The 24359-nt window shown below is 45.1% G+C and overlaps 2 protein-coding genes across 2 annotated transcripts; one reads left to right on the top strand and one right to left on the bottom strand.

Annotated features, from left to right (window-relative positions):
* The first annotated feature begins 11914 nt into the window (after positions 1–11914).
* LOC128501418 (uncharacterized) lies at positions 11915–16465 on the top strand. The gene is made up of 5 exons (XM_053470873.1): positions 11915–12013; positions 13571–13903; positions 14167–14217; positions 15014–15382; positions 15915–16465. The coding sequence occupies exons 1-5, from the start codon at positions 11968–11970 to the stop codon at positions 16049–16051; spliced, it is 936 nt and encodes a 311-aa protein (XP_053326848.1). The 5' UTR covers positions 11915–11967; the 3' UTR covers positions 16052–16465.
* Positions 16396–23606, bottom strand: LOC128501425 (uncharacterized). Its single transcript, XM_053470881.1, has 13 exons — positions 23159–23606; positions 22776–22815; positions 22647–22678; positions 22505–22543; positions 20292–20327; positions 20143–20200; positions 19995–20035; positions 19877–19909; positions 19012–19047; positions 18819–18846; positions 18505–18575; positions 17255–17350; positions 16396–16964 (listed from the first exon to the last, which is right to left on the bottom strand). The coding sequence occupies exons 1-13, from the start codon at positions 23301–23303 to the stop codon at positions 16924–16926; spliced, it is 696 nt and encodes a 231-aa protein (XP_053326856.1). The 5' UTR covers positions 23304–23606; the 3' UTR covers positions 16396–16923.
* Positions 23607–24359: the final 753 nt, after the last annotated feature.

The raw sequence follows: 24359 nt of genomic DNA, 5'->3' as shown, positions 1-24359 counted from the left end.
GCATTCTCACCACGAAAACCTATTAATCTCCTCCATGTGGTTAATAATTGGGAAGACGATGGATAGGGAAAGGGTTATTTTCTTGCTCTGTACCCCTCGCCCCCCCCGGCTCCTGCACCCGGCAGACGTCTGCCGGTAAATCCGGACGCCTGCCGTGTAATTGCTGCCTCTGTTCCTGAAGAATTAACCTATATTCCCATCGAGAGACCTCATTAAACTCAAACCACGTTCCTGCGCCCCCCCCCCCGCCTTTTATCATTCCGGCAAACTGGGTCACCTCGGAAATGCCCGATATTATCAAGAAATGATCAAATGGTAACGACCCCCAATAAAATATATCTCTGGGGGGGGGCGTCTCCTGAAGATCATGAAGTTATAATCAAGACACATTGTAACCAAATAATAGCTCGCAAGAAGGGGATATTTCCAAGGATGGTCGGCCACACTTTGTGGTCCATCAGAAGACCTCATTCTTGGCCAACCGCTTAGTTGCCATTCACCGGGTGGAAAACATTGACGGCTGGGGTCTCGTTTGCTGCCCCCGATGGAGTGGGGTTTGTCTGCTTGGTGAGTCCGGGTCTTGGTGGGAACACTCAACTCCCTGTAGAACGAGGAACATCTCCGGCTGCGTTGGAAGCCACCTGTGAAGCGGCTCCAGTTCCTTCTTCCATAAATATCAGAATATTAGTCAATGTTTCTAAAAATAAAGCATTTCTACAAACACTCCGGTCTTAGCGATCGATCCCCGTCCATCCTGTCTGATTCCAGTTCCCTTACCGTCTGGGTATTACTTCCCAGTCATACCGGTGCCCAACAAAAGCCCCCTGCCCCTGATCGTGTCCATTATCCAAGACTAGTTTTCAATACCGGTTGGACGCGGCTCCCGTCAGACAAACCCGGAAACACGCAATTTTCCGGTGGATCGGCCCCCGCCGGCCCCCGTCTAGTCGCCCGTTTCTCCTGCTGTAAAGACTCAAACCTTAATCAGTCGTTGGTCTCGTCTTAGATTCAGGAGCCGTATGTCTATCCCATGCATGTTTAATCCCCTCACTGTATTACCCTCTACCACCTCTGCTGGGAGGCTGCTCCACTTATCTACCACCCTCTCAGTAAAAATAACAGCAGACTGTAAGAGTCTGGGCTCACTTAAAAAGGGTTCAGAAAGGTTCACTTTGGGTTTATATTTGTGTTAATTATCACTTCGTGCTGTGAAATGTTTAACAAACTGCAGGTAAAGGGTGGTTGATGATTAGAGAAACGTTATATTATATCCTATACCATATACAGGGTACAGGGCGAGCGTCCGTCATACTGAATAACATCTGTCTGACCAGTCCTGATAACGCAGTCACATCCCCTACATTACATACAGACCCGCCGCTGTCTGACCAGTCCTGATAACGCGGTCACATCCCCTACATTACATACAGACCCGGCGCTGTCTGACCAGTCCTGATAACGCGGTCACATCCCCTACATTACATACAGACCCGCCGCTGTCTGACCAGTCCTGATAACGCAGTCACATCCCCTACATTACATACAGACCCGCCGCTGTCTGACCAGTCCTGATAACGCAGTCACATCCCCTACATTACATACAGCCCCGCCGCTGTCTGACCAGTCCTGATAACGCAGTCACATGCCCCACATTACATACAGACCCGCCGCTGTCTGACCAGTCCTGATAAGGCGGTCACATCCCCTACATTACATACATCCCCGCCGCTGTCTGACCAGTCCTGATAACGCAGCCTCATCCCCTACATTACATACAGACCCGCCGCTGTCTGACCAGTCCTGATAACGCAGTCACATCCCCTACATTACATACAGCCCCGCCGCTGCCTGACCAGTCCTGATAATGTGAGCCTGTAACTTTTGTATGATTTGTTATCTTTGTATGAAAGGGTTAATTTGCTTTGCTGGTCACATGACTCCGTTTCGGAGGGTTTTATTTAATTATTTACACAGTGCTCGTGTACAGGGTGCGCATGATGAGACGTGTGATCCGCTGGATGCCGCAGGGTGAGTTCTGGGTTTTGGGGCGAAGAAAACAGTTTTCAAGCCTAAAACTCTCACTCAGCGTGGGGTGGGGTGGGTTCAGTGGCCTCTGGACTTTTAAATGCATGTTACGGGGCATTGGGTAGATTTGGAGGTGAGTTTTAGTGAATGAGTAGTGATCCAGGGTAGGTGGCCATGGGGTATGACAACCAAGCCACACCTGAGAGCTGCTGAGCGCTGGATCCCGCCAACTACTCCCAGACATTTTTCCCGGGGTATCTGTGAAGCCCAAACCTGTCCTGTTTCTTATAACCTGCAATCTGCCTGCAACTAAACCGTTAACCCTTAAAGTGCTGTCGGGCGGCCCGAGCCCCGTTGGCCCCCGGGATCCACCAAACACACTGATAGAAATCAGGGGGGGGGCTTGGGGGGTGGTGGGGCGGGTTCCCGTCCCTTTAAATGGCATTTAAATTAAAGGGACCGGCTGAGTCGGGTTCCGTATTCAGAGCCCTTTAAACGTCATCACTTCCTCTATCGCAGCCGCCGTCTCCTGGATGCTCCGAGCTCTTTTACCTCTCCTCTCCTCTCCTCTCCTCTCCTGGAAACTTCTATTGTTTATTTATTTTTGAAAAACAAAAACTTATTGGTTAGCGCCGGACGCCGGATCGGAGCTGCCGGTAAGGAGGACAACCGCTCGCTATTCATATATATTTATGTACAACGCTATGGATTATGTGTCCGCTCTCTATGTATAAAACGTGACAGCGCTGTATACAGTAATATAACCCCCCAGCGCTGTATACAGTAATATAACCCCCCAGCGCTGTATACAGTAATATAACCCCCAGCGCTGTATACAGTAATATAACCCCCAGCGCTGTATACAGTAATATAACCCCCAGCGCTGTATACAGTAATATAACCCCCCAGCGCTGTATACAGTAATATAACCCCCCGCGCTGTATACAGTAATATAACCCCCAGCGCTGTATACAGTAATATAACCCCCAGCGCTGTATACAGTAATATAACCCCCAGCGCTGTATACAGTAATATAACCCCCCGCGCTGTATACAGTAATATAACCCCCAGCGCTGTATACAGTAATATAACCCCCAGCGATGAATACAGTAATATAACCCCCAGCGCTGTATACAGTAATATAACCCCCCAGCGCTGTATACAGTAATATAACCCCCAGCGCTGTATACAGTAATATAACCCCCCAGCGCTGTATACAGTAATATAACCCCCCAGCGCTGTATACAGTAATATAACCCCCAGCGCTGTATACAGTAATATAACCCCCAGCGCTGTATACAGTAATATAACCCCCAGCACTGTATACAGTAATATAACCCCCAGCACTGTATACAGTAATATAACCCCCCAGCGCTGTATACAGTAATATAACCCCCAGCACTGTATACAGTAATATAACCCCCCAGCACTGTATACAGTAATATAACCCCCAGCGATGAATACAGTAATATAACCCCCAGCGCTGTATACAGTAATATAACCCCCAGCGCTGTATACAGTAATATAACCCCCAGCACTGTATACAGTAATATAACCCCAGTGCTGTATACAGTAATATAACCCCCCCAGCGCTGTATACAGTAATATAACCCCCAGCGCTGTATACAGTAATATAACCCCCTTATTCCCATTTGCTCTTACTTTGAAGATTGGTCATCGTGTGTGTGGTGGGGGTGTGTGGGGGTGTGTGGGGGGGGGTAGATCAAATTCAAGAATTGTGGTCAACAGGAGACCAAGAACTCGCCCCCCACGTTGAGGCCTCGTTCTCCATCCATCTCCCAGTACAAATAAAAGGAATTTGGAGTTTTGAAATTCGGAATTTTAATATTTTCTCCACTTGCAATTTTAGTTGACAAAGAACTTTAAAATTTTATGGGAAACTTTTTCAGATTCTTGTAGATCCAAGAAATCCTTTCATAGAAAATAAAATTTTATAACTTCCTGTTTTCAGAATGTGCTGTTTGTTACCTATGAAAAGTTGATCAAAATTGTAAAAAAAAAAAAAAAATCATTTTTTTTTCTTGATATTTAACATTTTTTCTGGATTATTAAACCTCCGTCATAGTGACTGAAAATATCCGGGGGTATTTAGTTACGTTTGCTTATTAAAGATCAGAGGAAATCACGGCAATCGCAGAGGAAATTTAACAATTTTTGTGGTAAGAACACAAAGCGTTAACAACGTAAACCCCCCCAAAAAACAACTAAGTAATTTTAATAAAAAAAAGCACTAAAATAAATCCGTGTGGATGACCGGTCCGCTTCAGTTTCCCTTTCTGATTCGAAAACGATGATTAGATTGAGCTCCGCGTTCTTCTTTACTTGAATTTCCTTCATGAAATTAGATTTAAAATATAGAAAATAAATTTCGAAATTCTATCCAATTAACAAAAACGACGTTATTTAGCAATTGACGCTTTTTGTTTATTCAATAAATCGTTTGTAAAGACACAAGGGGGAAAGATGACCAAAAATCTGCCCTCTGTTAACCCCTTTTATGTGGGGTTTGGCAAAAAAAATTTGAATAGGCAGTAATTTTAAGGACTAAATTCCACTATTTTTGAGGAATTTTGGAGATCGAAGTCCTTCCCGCACCTTGAATGATCTTGAAGAGATGTTTTTTTTTTGGAACTGAGGTTCCGGACTTTTTATTGGACTTTGTGACCCTATTGATAGCAAGAAGAGTAAAAAAAAAAATATTTAAAATGTTATTCCAAGAATCCTGAAACGAAGTCTTATCTCAGCCCTCTTTGTTTTGAGAGGTCTAACGAAAAAAACCCATCTAGAACCCCCAAAATGTTTTGAAGGCCAGGCTCTAAGTAACAAAAGAGGTTTAAAAGAGGCCAACTGGAGGTTCTCAGAGGGTCCTCACCTAGAACCCCCAAAATGGTTTTGAAGGCCCAGGTTCTACACGACAAAGGAGGTTTGAATGAGGTCAACTTGAGGTTCTCAGAGGGCTTATAAAAGGTCTCATTAGAACCTCCAAAATGTTTTTGAAGGCCAGGCTCTACATAACAAAAGGGGTTCCTCTGGGGGTCTTTAGAGGTCTTTAGGGCATTTGGGGTAAATAATGGACGTGAAATGTATGCGTTGATGCTGCCTTTTATCATCTTCCAGAATCCAAGGAGAATATGGCCTTCGACGTGGTGACCTCTGCCCTGGCTTCCTCCCTTTCTCTCCTCCTGGTTTTCTATATGGTGAAGTTCATCAACGGACTGAGGTCCTCTCCCCGCGAGAAGGAAGGGGAAGGAGGAGAAGACATAACGGAACGGCCTCCGAGAAACTGCTGCTTTTACCTTTTGGAAAGTTGCGGGAACGGCGTGCCCCTCGGAGCTCTGTATGTACCCCGTCCCGCTGAGCCGGTCTAAATACCCCCCACCCACCGGCAAACAGGGATGGATTGATGTGCCAGACACACGCGGAGACCGGCGCCAACTTCCCGCATGAACAACGTGTCTAATAAATGGCTGGCGGGCAATGTGGGAAGGAACGGAGAGCAGTGATTGGTTACCTGTCCACCTATAGATGAGCGCACTCAGGTGGCCAAGGGGACGCCCGGCCGCTCGATGATGCGTTTTGAGGTTAACGGGGTGGGGGAAAAAAAATTTGAATGTGATTTCTTAAAATTTCTATCATTTTTTTTTTCCGCTTATACTTTTTAGACAGTGAAAAATACTGTTATCGTAAGAAAAATATTTACCGATAATTATCTGCATGAATTGCCGGATACGGATGCTTTACGATGAAACGTTACGCGACTGTTAATAATAAAAATCTCTCGTACTGGGCAAAAAATTTGGCCTCGGAATTATTTTTTTTTAATTTTGTAAAAATTCTATGAAATTAAAAAAAAAAAAAAAAAAAAAAATTTGTGAGATTGTGTGACGGTTGATTCCAAGATCCCGTTTCCAGGGTTATCTCTCTTTGATAAGGACCCGGTGAGAAAGCGACGGGGCGGCTCTCGTCGTACAAACGCTTCCCTATTTCCGTGACAGACGGAGCCGAGATAAAGCGCAGATTAATGACTTCTAACGAGAATTCCACCGCGTTCCAAAAGGGCGGAAAGAAGTTCCGGAGACGCTACGTTTATTAGAGGAGACGTCGCAGCTTTGAACCCCATAGCCACGTCGGATAAAGTGTGATGACAGCTGCTGGGGGCTCTTCAATGATACATGTTTAGGGGCCACATTTAAAAAAAAAACCCCTTCACAACCTATACTCCTCCCGCTGTCCTGTCTCAGGTTTGCAATTGGGGCCACAGTCTGGAAAAAAGGGCCAATAAAGTGTGCAAGGGCCCGGACCCAAGGGCCAAGTTCTGGGTAGCAGGCCGCGAGGGCCATGGCTGGGAACTTCTCAGCTCAAGCTATCTTGAGGGGAGTGGCTTACCGAGGACTAGGGACTAGGCGCATACATGGGTGGGGCTGGCGGCATGAGAGGCGGGTCTTGCCATCTATCTAAGGGCAGGGCTTAAAATTGGTATGGGAGTCGGCGTGGGGAGTTCCCAGCTATGGTGAGGGCCATTCAGCAGCGGCGAGGGAGCACGTAGGCCAATGACGGGGCCCATGACAGATTGGGGAGGCCAGACCCCCCAGATGCCAGAATCCTATATGTGAGACCCAGATCTCTCTCCTCCAAGCTGTAAATTTGAGGCAAAATCCTAAGGTTTTAGTTAAAGAAACCTCTCCTGTCTGACCCCCAAGTCGACCCCCGCAGCGCTGTGGTTACGTTTCCCGCGCGGCCGTCCTGCGATGCAGACTTCCTGCGGCTGCTAAAATTTAATTTTTTGCAAAACCTTTTGAATAAGAGAATTTCTGTCTGCAAGTCGATTGTATTTGTGTCGCGTTTCCGATTTACTTCCGTTAGGGGAGAATTTTTTTTCCCACCCCTGTTACAAAGTAACATCTGCATAACTCTATCTACAAACTGTAGGTTCTCGCAACATCCGCCGAACGGTGGGAGAAGAAATGGTTTCCTGTGCTTTACGATGTGGTTTAATTAAAATTTCAATTTCATTTTGAATCAAGTTTTTCTTTTATTTTCAATTTCTATTTAATTTTAAATCAAGTTTTTATTTTAATTTTATTTTATTTCTTTTTACATTTTAATTTATATTTCATTTTGATTCAATTTTTTTATTTTTATTTTAATTTAATTTTTATTTCCTTTTTCATTTTACTTACTATTTCAATTTGATTCCATTTTTTTATTAAATTTTATCTCATTTTATTTCTTTTTTCATTTTAATTTCTATTTTATTTTGATTCAATTATTTTATTGTACATTTATTTTAATTTTTTAATTTTATTTATTTTTTCATTTTAATTTCTATTTCATTTTGTTTTTAATTTAATTCAAATATTTTTATTTCTGTATGACAAATACTGATTCAATTAAAAAGCACGGAAGGGGCGAGTTCATTAGTTATAGCTGTGATTGCTATGGGGGCAAATAGCAACCCCTCCAAAAACAATTCAGGGGAGGGGGGGGCACAGGCAGAAGAAGCCAATTTTAACCCATTGTCTTCCACAGACTCACATGTAATGTAATTTTTTCCTGTTCTGTATGTTATTTATTTTTTTTTGCGGGGGGTGATCTTTTTTTTTTAGAAAATAAAGATTGTTCTTCGGTAGCCGCACCCAGCGATATCGCGGAAATTGCAGACGGTCTGCGTTTAATCTCCGCTCACATATGTGCGTGTAAAAGGCTTAGTGCGACATCAGGGTGGGTTTAACCCCTTCTTGACCATGCACGCAGCCTGGGAGCCTAGCACACGCCCTTTTAACGATCTGTGATCCAGCGCATCGGGGTTAATCAACCAACGCGCTTCACAGGGGTCTTTGGCTGACTGTAATGTGATGCGCGGGTGACTGCTGGATGTGGTTTTATTTTTTTTATCAAACATTGAAGCATAAAACACTGTATTAGCCTCTACCGCTTCTGCTGGGAGGCTGTTCCACGTATCTACCACCCTCCCAGCAAAGTAAAACTTTACGTTACAGCCAAACATAGGGAAAGAGCTGTTAATATAATACAGCCCGGTAGGTTCTTACATTTTTTTTTTGTATTTTTGTCAATAGGGCAGTGAGGTCCCTTTTTGGCGTCACCGGCGTCAACGTTACTGTTACCAGTAAAAATTTAGGGTGAAACAACCAAAGTCCCAGATCAATACACGGGTCCTTTCTCGCCTCTCTGGTTCTGTAGGGGTTAAACCACATGACAGACACGGCACCCTGGGCACCCCCGTCCTCAACACCCTCGCTGGGCAGGAGTAATTGATTGAAGGGAGATCAGGGATTAACCCCGGATTAGATCTCTGATCCGATCTGATCTGGGATTTAACGCAGTTAACAGGGAGGCAGAACGGAGAGAATGACTTCTGGGGGTGAGAAGGGTAAATGTAGCTATCAGGTCATAAATTAACAGTCAGGCATTTAAAGAGTTAATCCTTCTCTAGCCCTGACATCACGTTACATCCTAGCGTGAGGCATCAGTAGATTGCAAGCTCTTCTGGCACACTTCACTCCTGTAGCTCATAGTCTTATGCCGTTCAGTATTTGTATTCTAAGCGCAGGGGCATTATAGTGTTAATTTACTGAACAGGGATCTGTATGCATGGAACTACCGCCCGGCGAAGGGAAAATACTAATAACCAGCATGTGATGTCACTGAGCCCAGATATGACATCATATTCATATATGGAAGGGAAGGGAGGATATATATTATATATATTATATATATTTCTATATTAAATATATATTCATTAATATTATTTCTGCCAGGTTAACAGATTCCATAACATATAAAGCTGTTATTATTTATAATATTAATATTAGATATAAATATTAATTATACTTAATATTATTATATACTTTATTAATGTTACTTATTTATACCGTCTTAACAGATTCCATAACATATTCATGTTTAGTATGGCTTTTATTTATTTAATATTAATATTATATCTGAATATTAATTCTATATAATTTCATATTAAATATTTATTTATTAGGAACGGGTTAAAAGATTCCATAAAGATTAATGAGGCTATACATAAAATGACATATTTAACGTTATTTTCCTCCCTGGCTGGACAAAATGTTTTTCCTCCCCAGAGGTCCAGATGCATGAACCAGTAAACATGGCTTATCTGACGCGCGCAGACCGCAGCTCACCCCCCCCCCCCCCGCACTGGGGCAGATAAGGTCCTCATGTGATTCTTCGGAGGTAATATCTGCGGGCGCGAGCCGTCTGGAGCCCGCACTCCAAAACAAGGACTTTCGGGGAAGAAACCCAGGCACAGAAACGATGGCTCATCAAGTCTTTATCTTCCTGTCCCTCTTCCTGGCCTACGAGCTGTCGCGTAAGTCTCAGATACAGAAACGCTTCGACCCAAAAGGAATTCGGGAAATTAAATGGAAATTGAGGATTTTTGGCACAAATTCATGAATTAAGGAGGTTTTTTTTTTAAGGTTTTTGCTGTAAAGACTCAAACCTTAATCAGTCGTTGGTCTCGTCTTAGATTCAGGAGCCGTATGTCTATCCCATGCATGTTTATACCCTCACTGTATTACCCTCTACCACCTCTGCTGGGAGGCTGTTCCACTTATCTACCACCGTCTTGGTGAAATAGGTTAGGACTTATTTTTTTGACCTTAGACTTCTTTCTGTCTTTCATCCAGAGGCCAAGCTCGACGTCCTCACGGACGTCTCTCCGGTGACTGCTAAACCCGGGGACACCATCCACCTGAAATGCATCCTGAATCTGGGGAGAGAGCCGCTGGACATGAAGGAATATATGATTCAATGGTTCACCCGCGGGACGCAAATCGCAGAGTTTGACAACAAGATCACCATCGATAAGCCGGGCGTGACGCTGTCTGAGGAGGCTCTGAAGAAAGGGGACGCCACCTTGACCATCACGTCTGCCAAGGAAGACGACTCGGGGAACTACCGGTGCTACGTGTCCTACAAGTCAGACGTTCGCATGAAGCAGATCGTTCTGAAGGTTGAGGGTAAGTGGGATCTTTGGGGCATTTCATCTAAAAAAATAACCCATCATGGGTGACCCGTCCTGGTAATAAGAGTAATGGACAGTTTACAACCAATGGGAGGTTCTGTCCTTCTCATCTCCCATTGGCTGAACACAGATCTTTATGGATCACCGATATACAAATACGGAACCTTCTAAGTTCATAAATATAAAGGCAGAAATGAGAGGTCGTCCATCCTAGAGTCCTCCACCAAAATATATCGGGATGTTAGATTTCTCCCCAAGGATGCTACGCGGCCCTCAAATCTTTAAACCAAAGACGAGAAGAAGCCCAATACCCACTCCGTACGGTTTTACCCACAGGATAGGGAGGTAAATGTAGCCCCAAGAGGTGGGGTGGTGAGGAGCTCTGGCCAGGTCTCCCTCTATCCCAACTTTGGGCTTTGAGTAGAAGGCATGCCAAAGATAATAATGATGTCATAACCGCGTGTGTCTCCCTGTGATCTTCTCCAGACCCCAACAAGCCGAAGAAAGAGGAAGAGGAACCCCTCCTTATGTCCGACGTCTTACTCTCCCGGAAGATGGACAAGGTCATCGAGTGGTTTGGCAAATTTGATGCAAAGATGGAGGAATTGCTCGGCGAGACCAAGAAATGCGCCCCTCAGACCAAGCCGGCTCGCGCTCATTAGGGGGCACGCTGTTTACTGCCCTTCCTAAAAAAGTATTCCCGCGCTTAATATCCAATAATCAGCTTCCACCTCATTAAAATAATCCCAAAGCCTGAGCGTTAACCCTTTAATACCAACGGGGAACCTCCAAAAAGTGTCTGCAAGAGAAAAACGCTCCCAAAGCTCCATAAATACAATTTATTTGCACTATTTTTGTCTTTTTTAATTACATTTTTAGGATTTTTGCTTAAAAAGTGCTGTTTATGTTTTCATTTAAAACAATATATTTTATCAGAATCTTCCTAAAAATTATAATGGATTTTTTTTCTGAGATAAAAGTAAATTTTGGGGTTTGGTTGGTTATTAAGGAAATAGAACCTTTTATTCTAATTCTAATGCTAAGATATCTGACCAATCAGAATGCAGATCTCCATTGGTCTCAGCAAATCAGAGTGCAGTTTATACTCTTATGTATTTAACCGTTTTCTGCATTTCTGTTGCAATTATTTGCCATCAGAAATATAAAAAAATGTTGATTTATTTACAATTAAAATATCTCTACCCGACGCTGCCGATCTGATTTATTTTCTGTTATTTCTGAGGGGCAGCAGGGGAGGAAAGAGGGGGCATCAGGGGAGGAGAGAGGGGCATCAGGGGAGGAAAGAGGGGCATCAGGGGAGGAGAGAGGGGCATTGGGGAGGAGAGAGGGGCACCAGGGGAGGAAAGAGGGGCATCAGGGGAGGAGAGAGGGGCATCGGGGAGGAGAGAGGGGCACCAGGGGAGGAGAGAGGGGCATCAGGGGAGGAGAGAGGGGCATCAGGGGAGGAGAGAGGGGCATCTGGGGAGGAAAGACTTAATGCTGTCCAATAAAACATAAAAGCTCTGTGCGGCGCTGTTATGGATACAAAGCCAATCTGCTGGAAAGGGGTGCAGTTACCATAGCAACCAATGGATTGTTCCTGCTCCAGAATCACTCTGAATAGACCCCCCTTGCTAAAACATTAGGGGTCCCCCTGGTGTGGGAATTACCCTGTGTGTTATCCATATATTTGGGGTCGTGGTGTATGTTTGGGGGGCAATCACCCGGGGTGGATTATTTGCCCGATAACCCATGTGTTATTGGTCGTTCAGCCCCAGTTGGAGGCGGAGATTACTTTGTAGCCCTACCCAGAATCTGCCCTCCCCAGGGGTTATTATCAGGCATTGCACTGCCGTTAGCCAGGGACTAGCAGGCCACGACTCGGGAGAGCGGACACTCGGCACATGGCCCTGAGCGTGGGATCATGCGCCCTCCTTCTGTGTACCCTGTGTGAGTATAGACGCACGCTCACTCATTGCCATTGCACATAGACACTCAGACATTCACGTGCTGTCACTCAGAGACCCCCAACCCCGGTCTCCTTCCGAGTATCCGCACTCAGAGATTATTTATAGTTATATAGCACCATCATATTCCGTAGCGCAGTACAATGGGTAAACAGGACTTAACAAGTAGTTCATCGCATGATAATTGGGGCAGAGACGTAGAACCGGCGCTCATTCTATATACCCTGTGGAGGCATCTGCCCTCATACCCTATATAATCTATACGTCCCGGTGCGCCCCGAGCCCCCGCATCCAAATCTTATTATTCCAGGGACCCCACAGATTCGGGATAACGCGAGACCAGATCAAGACTTTTCTCAATTCCATGAATTTTGACAATTTCATTGTCCCCCCCCCTCTAGATCTTATTCTTCCATTAACCCTTTCATATGTGTGTGTGTGTGTGGGGGGGGTCTGTTCCAAAATGAAGTTACTTTAAAGCACTGAAAGGACCGAGACGACATTTAATAAGAGCATTTACGTGGTTTTTCATTGGTATTTTTGGTTAATTTTCTGTTGTGAATGAGATATAGAGAGACTGACCTGTCCTAATTATTATTTCTTCTTCTTTTATTATTATTATTATTTATTTTTTATATTATTATCATTTTTATTATTAATATTACTTACATTATTTTCATTATTATTATTTATATTATTTTTTTATTATTAATATTAGTTTTTTACAATTATTATTAAAACATTTTTTGGGGGTGGGGGTTAAAGATAAGGGGCTACAGAGAGAAAGTCGTGGGGGGAATGGAGGCCGTTGTCCTAAAAGCTTAACATTTATCTCATTTCTGTGTCATGGTGATCGCTAAGAAGTAATGAATTCAGTGAAATTTTGGCTGAAATATCATTTAGTAAAATTCGGTTTCTCCCAATTTGTTTAAAAATCAGAGTTTAAAGTTTTTTGTTTGCAGTATTAGGGATATTACGTTAAAAAAAAAAACCCGAGACAAAATACAACCACAAACCAAGTTTTTTTTAAATTTATGCCACTTTTTAACGTCGTTTTTTTGTTTTGTTTTGTTTTTTTTGCATGTAATCTCTCAGAACCAGCAGTGAAAATGTTATCATGATTCTCGAGGAAACGTGATGACATCACTAAAATATTTAACCATTTGTTAAACTTTTTTTTTTTTGCACAACACCGGTGGTGAATTTCTTAAATAAATTTCTTAAAATAAGTCATAAATTCTGTTCTGCAAAATTAATTACATTTTAATAAATTAATAATTTTTTTCTTTTTCTGAAAAAATAAACTGAAATCAAATAAAAAATATATATTTTTTTTAAATTAAAAAAATAAATAATAATAATAAAAAATAATAATAATAATAATAATTTTAATAAATTTAATTTGAGTTGTCCTCAAACTGGCCGGAGACGAGGAGTCTGACCTCATTCATAACATTAAAAATGAGCCAAAAATACCAAAGAAAAACCTTAAAAAAATATATAAAAATGAATGAAGACTTCCTTGGTGTTTTATACGCAGGGTCCGGCTCTTACGTTCCGGGGGGATGCTCCGTGCCGGGGAGAGTCTTCCCCGACGTGGTCTTGCGTTGCCCGTTCGAGGAGAAGGAGTTGTCGGTGGACGTCGGGAACGTCAGGGTGCGGTGGGACCGCGAGAACCGGACGCTGGTCGAGGTGTCTGACGGGAGGATCGTCGTTTCTGATCCTCGGGTCTCGATGTCGATGGATGAACTGGGAAAGGGAAAGGCGCCGGTAACCCTGAGCAACCTCACCGTGACGGACAGCGGCACCTACAACTGCACAGTGCAGTACGCCGGCCTCAGGGTGCTCTTTCAGTACATGGTGGAGGTTAAAGGTACGGAATGATGTCCATGGCCGTCCGCCGCGCATGTTCAGGTAGTCATCCGGCCAAGACAACCCCATAGCCTCCTGTGAGGAGACCTTAATAATAAACCCTACGAAGCCGAAATGCCGTACATCACGTAGGGTCTTGTCTGGTAAACCGTGAGCCATGTGTTCAACCCACCTGTGTTCATGCAGGGATCCATACTTGCGATCCTGAGAGTTTTTTTTTTCTTTTGCTACAACGATGACTTCTGTCTTTCTTTTTCCGTCTAGAAAATAAAATCAAGGTCCACCACATAAAGTCTCGCAGCCGGAAGCAGTTTGGTAAGAGCCGCGTTTCTTATTTACTAACAGAAGCGGGAAGGGGGGGGTATTATACCCAGCAAACTGCCCCCCGGCGGGGCGGAAAGGCTGCTCGGGGCACCAGGAACATGTCAGCTAGAAAGCCAAGTATCTTAACAAGGATGGGGACTGAAGGGGCTGGGAGGTGGCGCTTGGTCAGTCCCAAGTGGCCCGGGGGCTCTGGACCTCCTGATTGGCCATCCCAGGTGGTCTAAAACTGCAAACCCCCCCACTATCTGCCTTCTGGGGGTGCAGGAGACGTGGCGAGACCCAGGAACGCTCCCCGTCGGGGTAAAACGTTTTTAATCTTGGCATATGAAGTGATATGTCACCCAGTCACATGTTACATGCGATAAGACTCCGTTATAAACCGGCCCGCCTCGGACCGGCTCCTCATTAAAACTCACGGGAAGGAGAAACGCTGGCATGCCGCTGATATCTCTGTTCCACGCCCTGCTGTCGGCGGCTGCCGGTAAGCCGACCCCATGTGATAGCGTAGCCTATTCTACCGCGTGTTACGATGCATGTTTATTGACGTCGATACTTTGTATCCAGTTGTATCTATTTGCGCATCGTAATTTTGCTTCCCCTGCCTGTTTCTGGGTCACATGACAATTACGCTTTCCCTGAAAAATGCTGAATTAAAGAATGATTTCCGGGAAGGGTTTTGGGTGAATAATGAAGTTTATAATCCTCATAAAAAATGCTAACTTTTGCAGAGTAAGTGGAACGGCCGCTTTAAGTGAATTTCTTTCTCTTTTTCCCCCCCATGTTTCAGTCCTAAGCCCGGCTTTCTCTGAAGAGCGTCCTGGGGGGGGTACAGGCTCCATGGGTGGCCCCCGGCCCCCGGTCATTGCCGCCAGTCTGGGAAGTAACGTGACGCTGCCGTGTCACGTGAACCTGGCGCCCTCCGTGCACCTGGGAGGGGTGACCATCAGGTGGACCAAAGACGGCCATGCGCTGAAAGCCTTCCTGAACGCCACGTGCTGCGGGAATCAGTACTCGCAGATCGACGAATCGGATCTCCGGCGGCAAATGGCACCGTTACGATTGGTCAACGTCACCCCAGAGGATTCTGGGACGTATAACTGTTATATAAAGCACGAGTCCGAGGAAACCAGCAGCAATGTTACTCTGGAGGTAAAAGGTACGTGGTGCGGTGTCTGGTGCCATAGCTTTCACCTCAGAGGTCTCTTCTTCAGATGGAATGATAGGATTTAGCCAAGGAACCAGATTTTCCATTTCTAATTATTTATAATCACTTTTTTCTTTGGAAAAAAAATAACAATTTCATAATTAATGGCTCTAATACCGGTCGTCATGGAAACCTTGATTTAAAGATACACTTAATTGAGTCACCTGCATTCAAGCAGGGATATCAGCCATAACATACTGGGAGCAAAAGCACCAACTGGGAGCCAGACTATGTGACCCTGAGAATCCGCCCCTGAGATTGGGGCAAAGACCCTGAGACTCAGGGGCCAATGAGAAGAAAGATGGGCCAGGGCCACCAGAGGTCATGTGGCAGGGGTCGTTTGAGACGAATAAACATGGTGGTCTCCAACGCTCACTATTGGGATTTGTAGCCCAAGAACACCAAGAGCCCCTTGGGTTACCCGGAACCCACTAGAACCCGAGTGTCCAGGTCATTAACCCTTTTGTTGTTTTCCGCCCTCTAGCACCGACCCGCACTGGCTTTCTAAGGTCTAGAACATGGACCGAAGAACACAGAGTCCTAAAGATTGCCATGGTGGCCGGCGTGACGGTTTCGGGTGCCTGCCTGGCTGCAATCCTATACTTCTGCTACGCGGCATAATGTCTCTTCCCGCCATGCTTGGCAGCCGTGGGCATCTCGCCAACGCAAGACTCCGGGGGACCAATGGCTCTTGACGTTATAGAAACCGGTATTTTATCACGGTGACCCTGCCGGTGACGTGAACGGAAGCTCCAATCCCAGGGCCTGGTGGGTGGTCCGCTCTATCCATCTCTCCCTCCATCCATCCATCTCTCCCTCCCTCCCTCCATCCATCCATCTCTCCCTCCCTCCCTCCCTCCATCCATCCATCCATCCATCCATCTCATCCATTCATTTTTGCCCCCATTTATTGCCCCGCGAGCCGCGTGACACCTGCCACACGGGGGTGAGAATATGGGGCATAAATCGAGACTTGTTAAAAATCGATTGGTTTTGGAGAAAGTGTTTAGAAATATAATTAAATATTCGACATTCTGACTTTTAATCAAAAACGTGTCTCGCTACATGTGTGTCGCTCGGCGGTGTGCGTGACGTTGTGTGTCCGGCAGTGTGCGTGACGTTGCGTGTCCGGCAGCGTGTGTAACAGTACGTGTGTCGCTCGGCAGCGTGCATGACGTTGCGTGTCCGGCAGCGTGCATGACGTTGCGTGTCCGGCAGCGTGCATGACGTTGCGTGTCCGGCAGCGTGCATGACGTTGCGTGTCCGGCAGCGTGCGTGACGTTGTGTGGTGAAGCTCATTGGGTAAAAAAACGATATCTAAAAACAAATGGATTTCAAAACAAAAAAAATGTAACTTTGTCCCAAACAGTCTAATGGGTTAAATTGTTATTTTTGAGCCCGTAAAACACTGGAATTCTTGGCCACGTGTGTCCGCGTGTGCCGTCCTGTCCGCGTGCCGCAGAGCTCACGCTCCTCCTGTGTGATAACGCTGCTCATGTGATAACGTTCACGTAGTCGGGATTCGAGTCGCCGACTGGAAGAAGCAGAGATGGGGATTAATGAGACGAAACTCCACAAAACTGTCACAACGACCATTTTCTAACCCAAAATTTAGAAAAATCAGGCAAGATGGCCGCTCTCGGTGATTCTGTTGGCCGTTGATGTTATGTGGGGGGGCTAAACCTCTTGGGGTCGTCCCTAAGGGTGGGGCAACCAGCGGTCGGACCCCAAATGTAGGTGTGAATAATATGAGGCGTTGCCATGGTGTTGGGGGTAAAGGGTCCCACATATTAACCCCTTGCAGTACACAGGAGAGGCACTCACACGGAGGGGACCTGCACGTGGTGATATTCTCGTATGACGAGCAGTGGCTGAACGGCAGCGATTTCTCCGCACAGCTATCCAGGCTTCCCCGCGGCGCTGCGAAGGAAAACAAGGACGGTAACAAGCGGCTCGGAGCGCGACACTGTGATTAAACTACAGAACTTAGAACGAGCGAAGTCATCAGCAACGATCACTGTTCTAGAGCGCGAGATCCCAGCTGCATGTTCTTAGTGGCCACATGGTGGCGCCACATACATACCCATCACCCGCGGCTACTGTAACCACACAGACAGAAATAACCCCCCCTGTGCTGTATACAGTAATATAACCCCCAGCGCTGTATACAGTAATATAACCCCCCAGCGCTGTATACAGTAATATAACCCCCCAGCGCTGTATACAGTAATATAACCCCCCGCGCTGTATACAGTAATATAACCCCCAGCGCTGTATACAGTAATATAACCCCCCGCGCTGTATACAGTAATATAACCCCCAGCGCTGTATACAGTAATATAACCCCCCAGCGCTGTATACAGTAATATAACCCCCAGCACTGTATACAGTAATATAACCCCCAGCACTGTATTCAGTAATATAACCCCCAGCGCTGTATACAGTAACATAACCCCCAGCACTGTATACAGTAATATAACTCCCAGCGCTGTATACAGTAATATAACCCCAGCGCTGTATACAGTAATATAACCCCCAGCGCTGTATACAGTAATATAACCCCCAGCGCTGTATACAGTAATATAACCCCCAGCGCTGTATACAGTAATATAACCCCCAGCGCGGTATACAGTAATATAACTCCCAGCACTGTATACAATAATATAACCCCCAGCACTGTATATAGTAATATAACCCCCCAGCGCTGTATACAGTAATATAACCCCCCAGCGCTGTATACAGAAATATAACCCCCAGCGCTGTATACAGTAATATAACCCCCAGCGCTGTATACAGAAATATAACCCCCAGCACTGTATACAGTAATATAACCCCCCAGCGCTGTATACAGTAATATAACCCCCAGCGCTGTATACAGTAATATAACCCCCCAGCGCTGTATACAGTAATATAACCCCCTGGTTTTATCTCATTTTGTTCCAATGAACCCACTTTACCTGCAGTCCTGGAGCCGCCGTTGCTGTCAGTCATGTGATATTTTGGGTTATTTTCCCAGCTCAATCACCGCACTGAGCTGATGCTTTATGGCGATGCTAATGAAGCCAACAACTTACCCTCCCCTGGAGCATCGCCCGCCGTGGTCACCTCAGTCTCATTCACATCATCTTCCGATGGAATAACTTCTCTGCAGCAACACGTGAAATAGACGAGATCTCGTTAAATCCCAGCGTGTAACACCGTGAGATCTGAATAATACTCTCTCCGCGAATAAAGTAAAAGCAGCTTACAGAATATTTTCACAAATTTTAATAATAATTTAAGAATTACATTTTTTATCCCAGTCAAAGCTACCTAACAAAGGTAAAGCTCCAAAAGCTCACGCAGGTAGAGTATATATATAATATATAATATATAATGCGTCTCTCACAGGTATGTGTGCTCCTTTCTTGCCGGGGCTGCAAAAACAACAAAACATTGTGAATTCAATCAAATGTCACGATATAATATTCCATTGGTATATCAGTGTATGAAATAATCTGGTTATGCAAATGAGTTCGATCTGGAAGGACCCACCCGTTAAGTCGTTATGGATTCCCTGTAGCCGTAACGATCCCGCTTACCGTTTGTAGAGACGTTGACGTTCACGTAGTCCTGGCCTTGAAAAAGAAAGAACTGATTGCATCAGAGGCTTTCAGGGTGAATCCCACCAAGACATGTTAAGGGTACGGTATTTACCAATATCCCATTATATGTTCAGTCTATGAGCTGAGGACTGAGAGGCATCTAGCGGAGGATATAGCGGACGTGTTTAATTAAGGAGGCAGGGAAGAGTTTGGGTGTAGGCAGCAAATCAAACAGGATTCAGAATCCCCAAGGATCATCAACATCTCTATTATCTATCCATCTGTCCCTCCCCCAAGGATCAGCATCTCCATTCTTTATCCATCTGTCCCTCCCCCAAGGATCATCAACATCTCTATTATTTATCCATCTGTCCCTCCCCAAGGATCAACATCTCTATTATGTATCCATCTGCCCCTCCCCCAAGGATCATCACTTTTCAGGTATTCATCCATACCCCCCTCCCCCAAGGATCATCAACATCTCTATTATTTATCCATCTGTCCCTCCCCCAAGGATCAACATCTCTATTATTTATCCATCTGTCCCTCCCCCAAGGATCAACATCTCTATTATTTATCCATCTGCCCCTCCCCCAAGGATCATCACTTTTCAGGTATTCATCCATACCCCCCTCCCCCAAGGATCATTAACATCTACATTATTTATCCATTTGCCCCTTACCCAAATATCATCAACAACCACCATATTTATCCATCTGCCCCTCTCCCTAGACTTTTGTTTTTGTTGGACTCCGTGGCAATAAAGAACGTGCTTCATTCTTATATTTTTGCTTCATTGATATTCTCACACAAATCAAATTTTAATAAAAGTAATAATAATAATAATAATAATAATACTTACTTAGATTAATGTACGTGTCTTGGCTATTGGTATCTACAAAAAATATAATAATAATCATAATAATAATTTTATGAATTTAATATCCTCCCCTTGTTTTTAATGTCATTTCTTTAATTACCCGGCATGGAAATGTCTTGTTTTGTAGAATTTCGCCCGCACCTGGAAGGAAATTATGGAAAAGGCCCCATTATTTTTTATTCAATGTACATTTTTATCCTATAGCCGCCCCTACTTGCAATCCCAAAAATAAAGCGATTGTAACTCACGCGGACGAGGGGTTTTGTGTTCTTGCGGCCGACGCGGCTCCGTGAAATTGGGGGAAAACTATAAGAAAAAGAATTTTGTTAAATGGGAAGATTAATAAATACCCTAAAAAAAGAGAATTTCCTCTAAAAACTCCCAACAATAAACTGACCGTCTTCGAAATCTTCGTCGGACTCTTCATCATGTCCTGCTACTCAAGGAAAAGTGAAATTAGTTAGAATGAGTTTATACGTTTTATGAGTAATAGGAGGGGTTATGGGGAGGAGTTATAGGGTTTATAGGAGGGGTTATAGGGAGGAGTTATAGGGTTTATAGGAGGCTTTATAGAGAGGGTTATAGGCTGCAATAGAAGGTATTAATGGATGGGTTATAGGAGGGGTTATAGAGTGTAATAAGAGGGGTTACAGTGTATAGGGAAGGTTTCGTGTATAATAGTAGTTATAGGGGGAGTTATAGGGTGAATACGAGGGGTGATAGGAAAGGTAATATGGAGGATTTCATGGGTATTATTGTATGGGTTATAGAGTGTAATAGGAGGGTTATAGGATGTAATAGGAGTGGTTACAGGGAAGGTTTTAGGGTATAATAGGAGTGGTTACAGGGAGGGTTTTAGGGTAAAATAGGTGGAGTTATACCGTGTTTCCCCGATAGTAAGACACCCCCGATTGTAAGACGTATCGGGAGTTTCAGAGGGGTCGGCTAATATAAGCCGTACCCCGAAAGTAAGACATATGTCTTACTTTCGGGGAAACACGGGGGATTTGCCGGGTCCGCCACTCTAAGGGGCCGGGAAGTCCCCACCAAGGCCGGCCTTACGTGTCTGCGGCCGCACAGGATTTAAATTAAAACATTGGGGTTTTTTTTTAACTTTATTTAACATCCTCCATGTTAAATAAAGTTAAAAAAAACTTTATTTAACATGGAGGATGTTAAATAAAGTTTTTTTAACTTTATTTAACATGGAGGATGTTAAATAAAGTTGAAAAAAAACCCCGATGTTTTTATTTAAACCCTGTGCGGCCGCAGACCCCTAAGGCCGGCCCCTTAGAGCAGGGCCGACCTTTGGGGTGTGCGACCGCACAGGGCGCCACACTCCAGGGGGTGCCAACCTGCGGCACCCGGCACCCCTCCAGAGACGGACAGTAATGTCCGCCGCTGGAGGAGCAGGCTCGCAAGGGAGCGGTATCGGAGGTCTTTAACAGACCTCCGGCTCCCTTGAGTGATTTTAAGCCGGGTTCAACCCGGCTTAAAATCACTCAAGGGAGCCGGAGGTCTGTTAATGACCTCCGATACCGCTCCCTTGTGATCTGCGCGGCAACAGCTGTTGTGCGCCGGGGTTTCTTGTTAGATCCCGGCGCACAACACTGAAGCCGCGCCCACCGCTGTCCGTGCCCTCTGACCCGGAAGGAGACAAGAACTGAAGAAGAGGAGCGAAGAGGAGGAAAAGAAGCTGAAAGAAGAAAGGAAAGGTAGGAAAGCATTAAGTGAGAGTGGATTGGTGTATATGTGTGTGGATTGGTGTATATGTGTGTGTGGATTGGTGTATATGTGTGTGTGGATTGGTGTATGTGTGTGTGGATTGGTGTATATGTGTGTGTGGATTGGTGTATGTGTGTGGATTGGTGTATGTGTGTGTGGATTGGTGTATATGTGTGTGTGGATTGGTGTATATGTGTGTGTGGATTGGTGTATATGTGTGTGTGGATTGGTGTATATGTGTGTGTGGATTGGTGTATGTGTGTGTGGATTGGTGTATATGTGTGTGGATTGGTGTATATGTGTGTGGATTGGTGTATATGTGTGTGGATTGGTGTATATGTGTGTGGATTGGTGTATATGTGTGTGGATTTGTGTATACGTGTGGATTGGTGTATATGTGTGTGGATTGGTATACGTGTGGATTGGTAGGTGTGTTGATTGGTAAGTGTGTGAGAGTGATGGGTGTTATGATCTACCATTTCCAATGTCTTTTTCATGATCTAATTATGCTCTAAAAGTACATCATAACTCCCATCACTCTCAATTTTTTCCCAATATAAGACATACCCCGAAAGTAAGACATAGTGGGGCTTTTAGGGATAAAAAGAAAGTAAGACACTGTCTTACTTTCGGGGAAACACGGTAGGAGTAATAGGAGTGGTTATAGGAAGGGGAATATGGAGTTATAGGAGGGGTTATAGGGTGTAATAGGTGGAGTTATCGGGAGGGTTTTAGGGTATAGGAGGAGTTATAGGGGTATTATATGCGTAAAAGGAGATGCTCTAGGAAAAAAAACATATTGCAATAAATAGTTAAATGAAAGGGCGCGCACACATTAGGCAGTTTTAGCGTCACAGATATACCGGATATTAAATAATTTCTTACTTTCTGGTATCTGCTGGTTGGCGGCGGATGGAAACGGACCTAAAACAAAATAAGAACCGGGTTCGTGTCTGTCTCCGTCTGCCTTGCTCTGTTTGTCCGTCTGTCTGTCCGTCTGTCTGACGGTTACACGCCGGATACTCACCACTCTCATAGCGCGGGGAGGTCTCTGGACTCCTGCATCCAAACGAAAGGCAAAAAAATTACCAAGCGCTGAGAATAAATATTCCCGTTTCCAATAAAAATAAGTTTCTAAGGAAAATGTGCTACTCACCGAGGAGCGGGTCGGTGGGTTACGGAGAGCGCTGCCTTTCCTGGAAAACGAGGATTTAGAATGACATTCAGGTCATGGGGAGGGAAGTTTCCCTCCAAACTACCCGAGAAATGGGGCCTGGCGTGACCCAATCTCCGGAGAAATCTATCATAACGGCTATGGGTAGACTGTCATGGTGAAGGGACAGCTCCTTGGGGCCACACGCCCTGGATCTGCCTCCAGATGACCTTCTTCACCCAGCCTGAAGGTTTACGTCCATTTGGTCAACCCAGGAGGATCAAGCAGGTTCTGGGTTACGGAGCCCCCTGAATGCCAATGTTTTCGTGGGGTATTAGTGTCAATCTGTAATGCCCCATGCGGTAGAAGCGGGGGGGGGTACTCACGGTGACAGCAGCTGACGCAGTACAGAAGGAACGCGACGAAGGAAAGTCCACCCAAGGCCAGGATCGTATAACCAACTCCACTGAGAGCCATCTTCTGCTCCAGAGACATTTTAGACATTCTCGCCGTCTTTCCTCCACTTCTCATCCCAGCCTCATGAGCCTTGTTGTCTTCTCCTCTCCGTTCCTCTTCTCTCCCTGTTTATTCCTCCCCGTGCTTCTGGGCCAATTCCTTTAATCTTTTTTCTTGCTGTCCTTTCCTAACCTTACCTTTCGTCTTTGATTTCCCTTATACCCTCCTTACCCCTCTCTCCGTCTCATCGTCTTGCCCTCACTCTCTCTATCCCCAACTCTAATTTCTTCATCACTTTTCTCGCACTCCTCCCTCTCTTCTTCCCTCTAACCCTACACTCTTCTCACGTTCTCTGCTGTCGTCTCTTACTGATCGCCGTCTGTCTGATTTTTTTTTTATCAAAGTCGTTGTATCCTCTCCAAACCGCACAGGATGTTAGCTGACCACCGAGATGAGTCCTGATTTCACTTCCTGCCCCATCTTAGGGTTCTTTATAGCATTCAGTAAAACGCGTTTCTTCTCGACAGATCTTAACTGCAAATACGTTCACATCTTTTATTTGCTGAAATGTGGCACTAAAAGGGCAAATACGATGCCAGGTGCCCCGTGTAACAGGTAACGGGATATTTTATAACCCATCGGATAGCACATTGTATATCGGTAACCATTTATTATTGTAGACTTGGCCAATGAGTCCTTTCGGGGGCCACAGACATTTCTAAATTATTTCTAAAAGTAATTGGATTTTTAATACGCTCCCAAATACCCCTTATTGCTGCCTATAACGGTCAGGCTAATAATAACTAAGCGGTTCTGGCACTTTAAGGCCAACGGCCGCTCAATGACATAGGTGCGGCCGCTGGCTGGATAGGCGGGGCCACAAGATATACATTTTTTTTTACTCTCTCTTACAGGCTTTGGCTACCCGGAGCCCTCCTATTGGTGGGATCTGGCTGGGCGGTCCCACGCCCAGGAGAAATGTTGTTGGAGGGGAAGTGGGTGGTGGAGTGGGGTGTGTGCGTCACAACGCCACTCCCACAACCCGGAATTAATCAATGGTGACCCGGAGACCCAGAGAAACGGCGCTTCACCCGGAGCCTCGGGGCGAAACCCGGAGAGGTTCCAGAGTAT

The sequence above is a fragment of the Spea bombifrons genome, chromosome 7 (genome assembly GCF_027358695.1).
Source record: "Spea bombifrons isolate aSpeBom1 chromosome 7, aSpeBom1.2.pri, whole genome shotgun sequence".
In the NCBI taxonomy this organism is placed as follows: domain Eukaryota; kingdom Metazoa; phylum Chordata; class Amphibia; order Anura; family Pelobatidae; genus Spea; species Spea bombifrons.
Note: the sequence above shows the minus strand (reverse complement) of the source record. Positions and strands in the feature narration are given on the sequence as shown.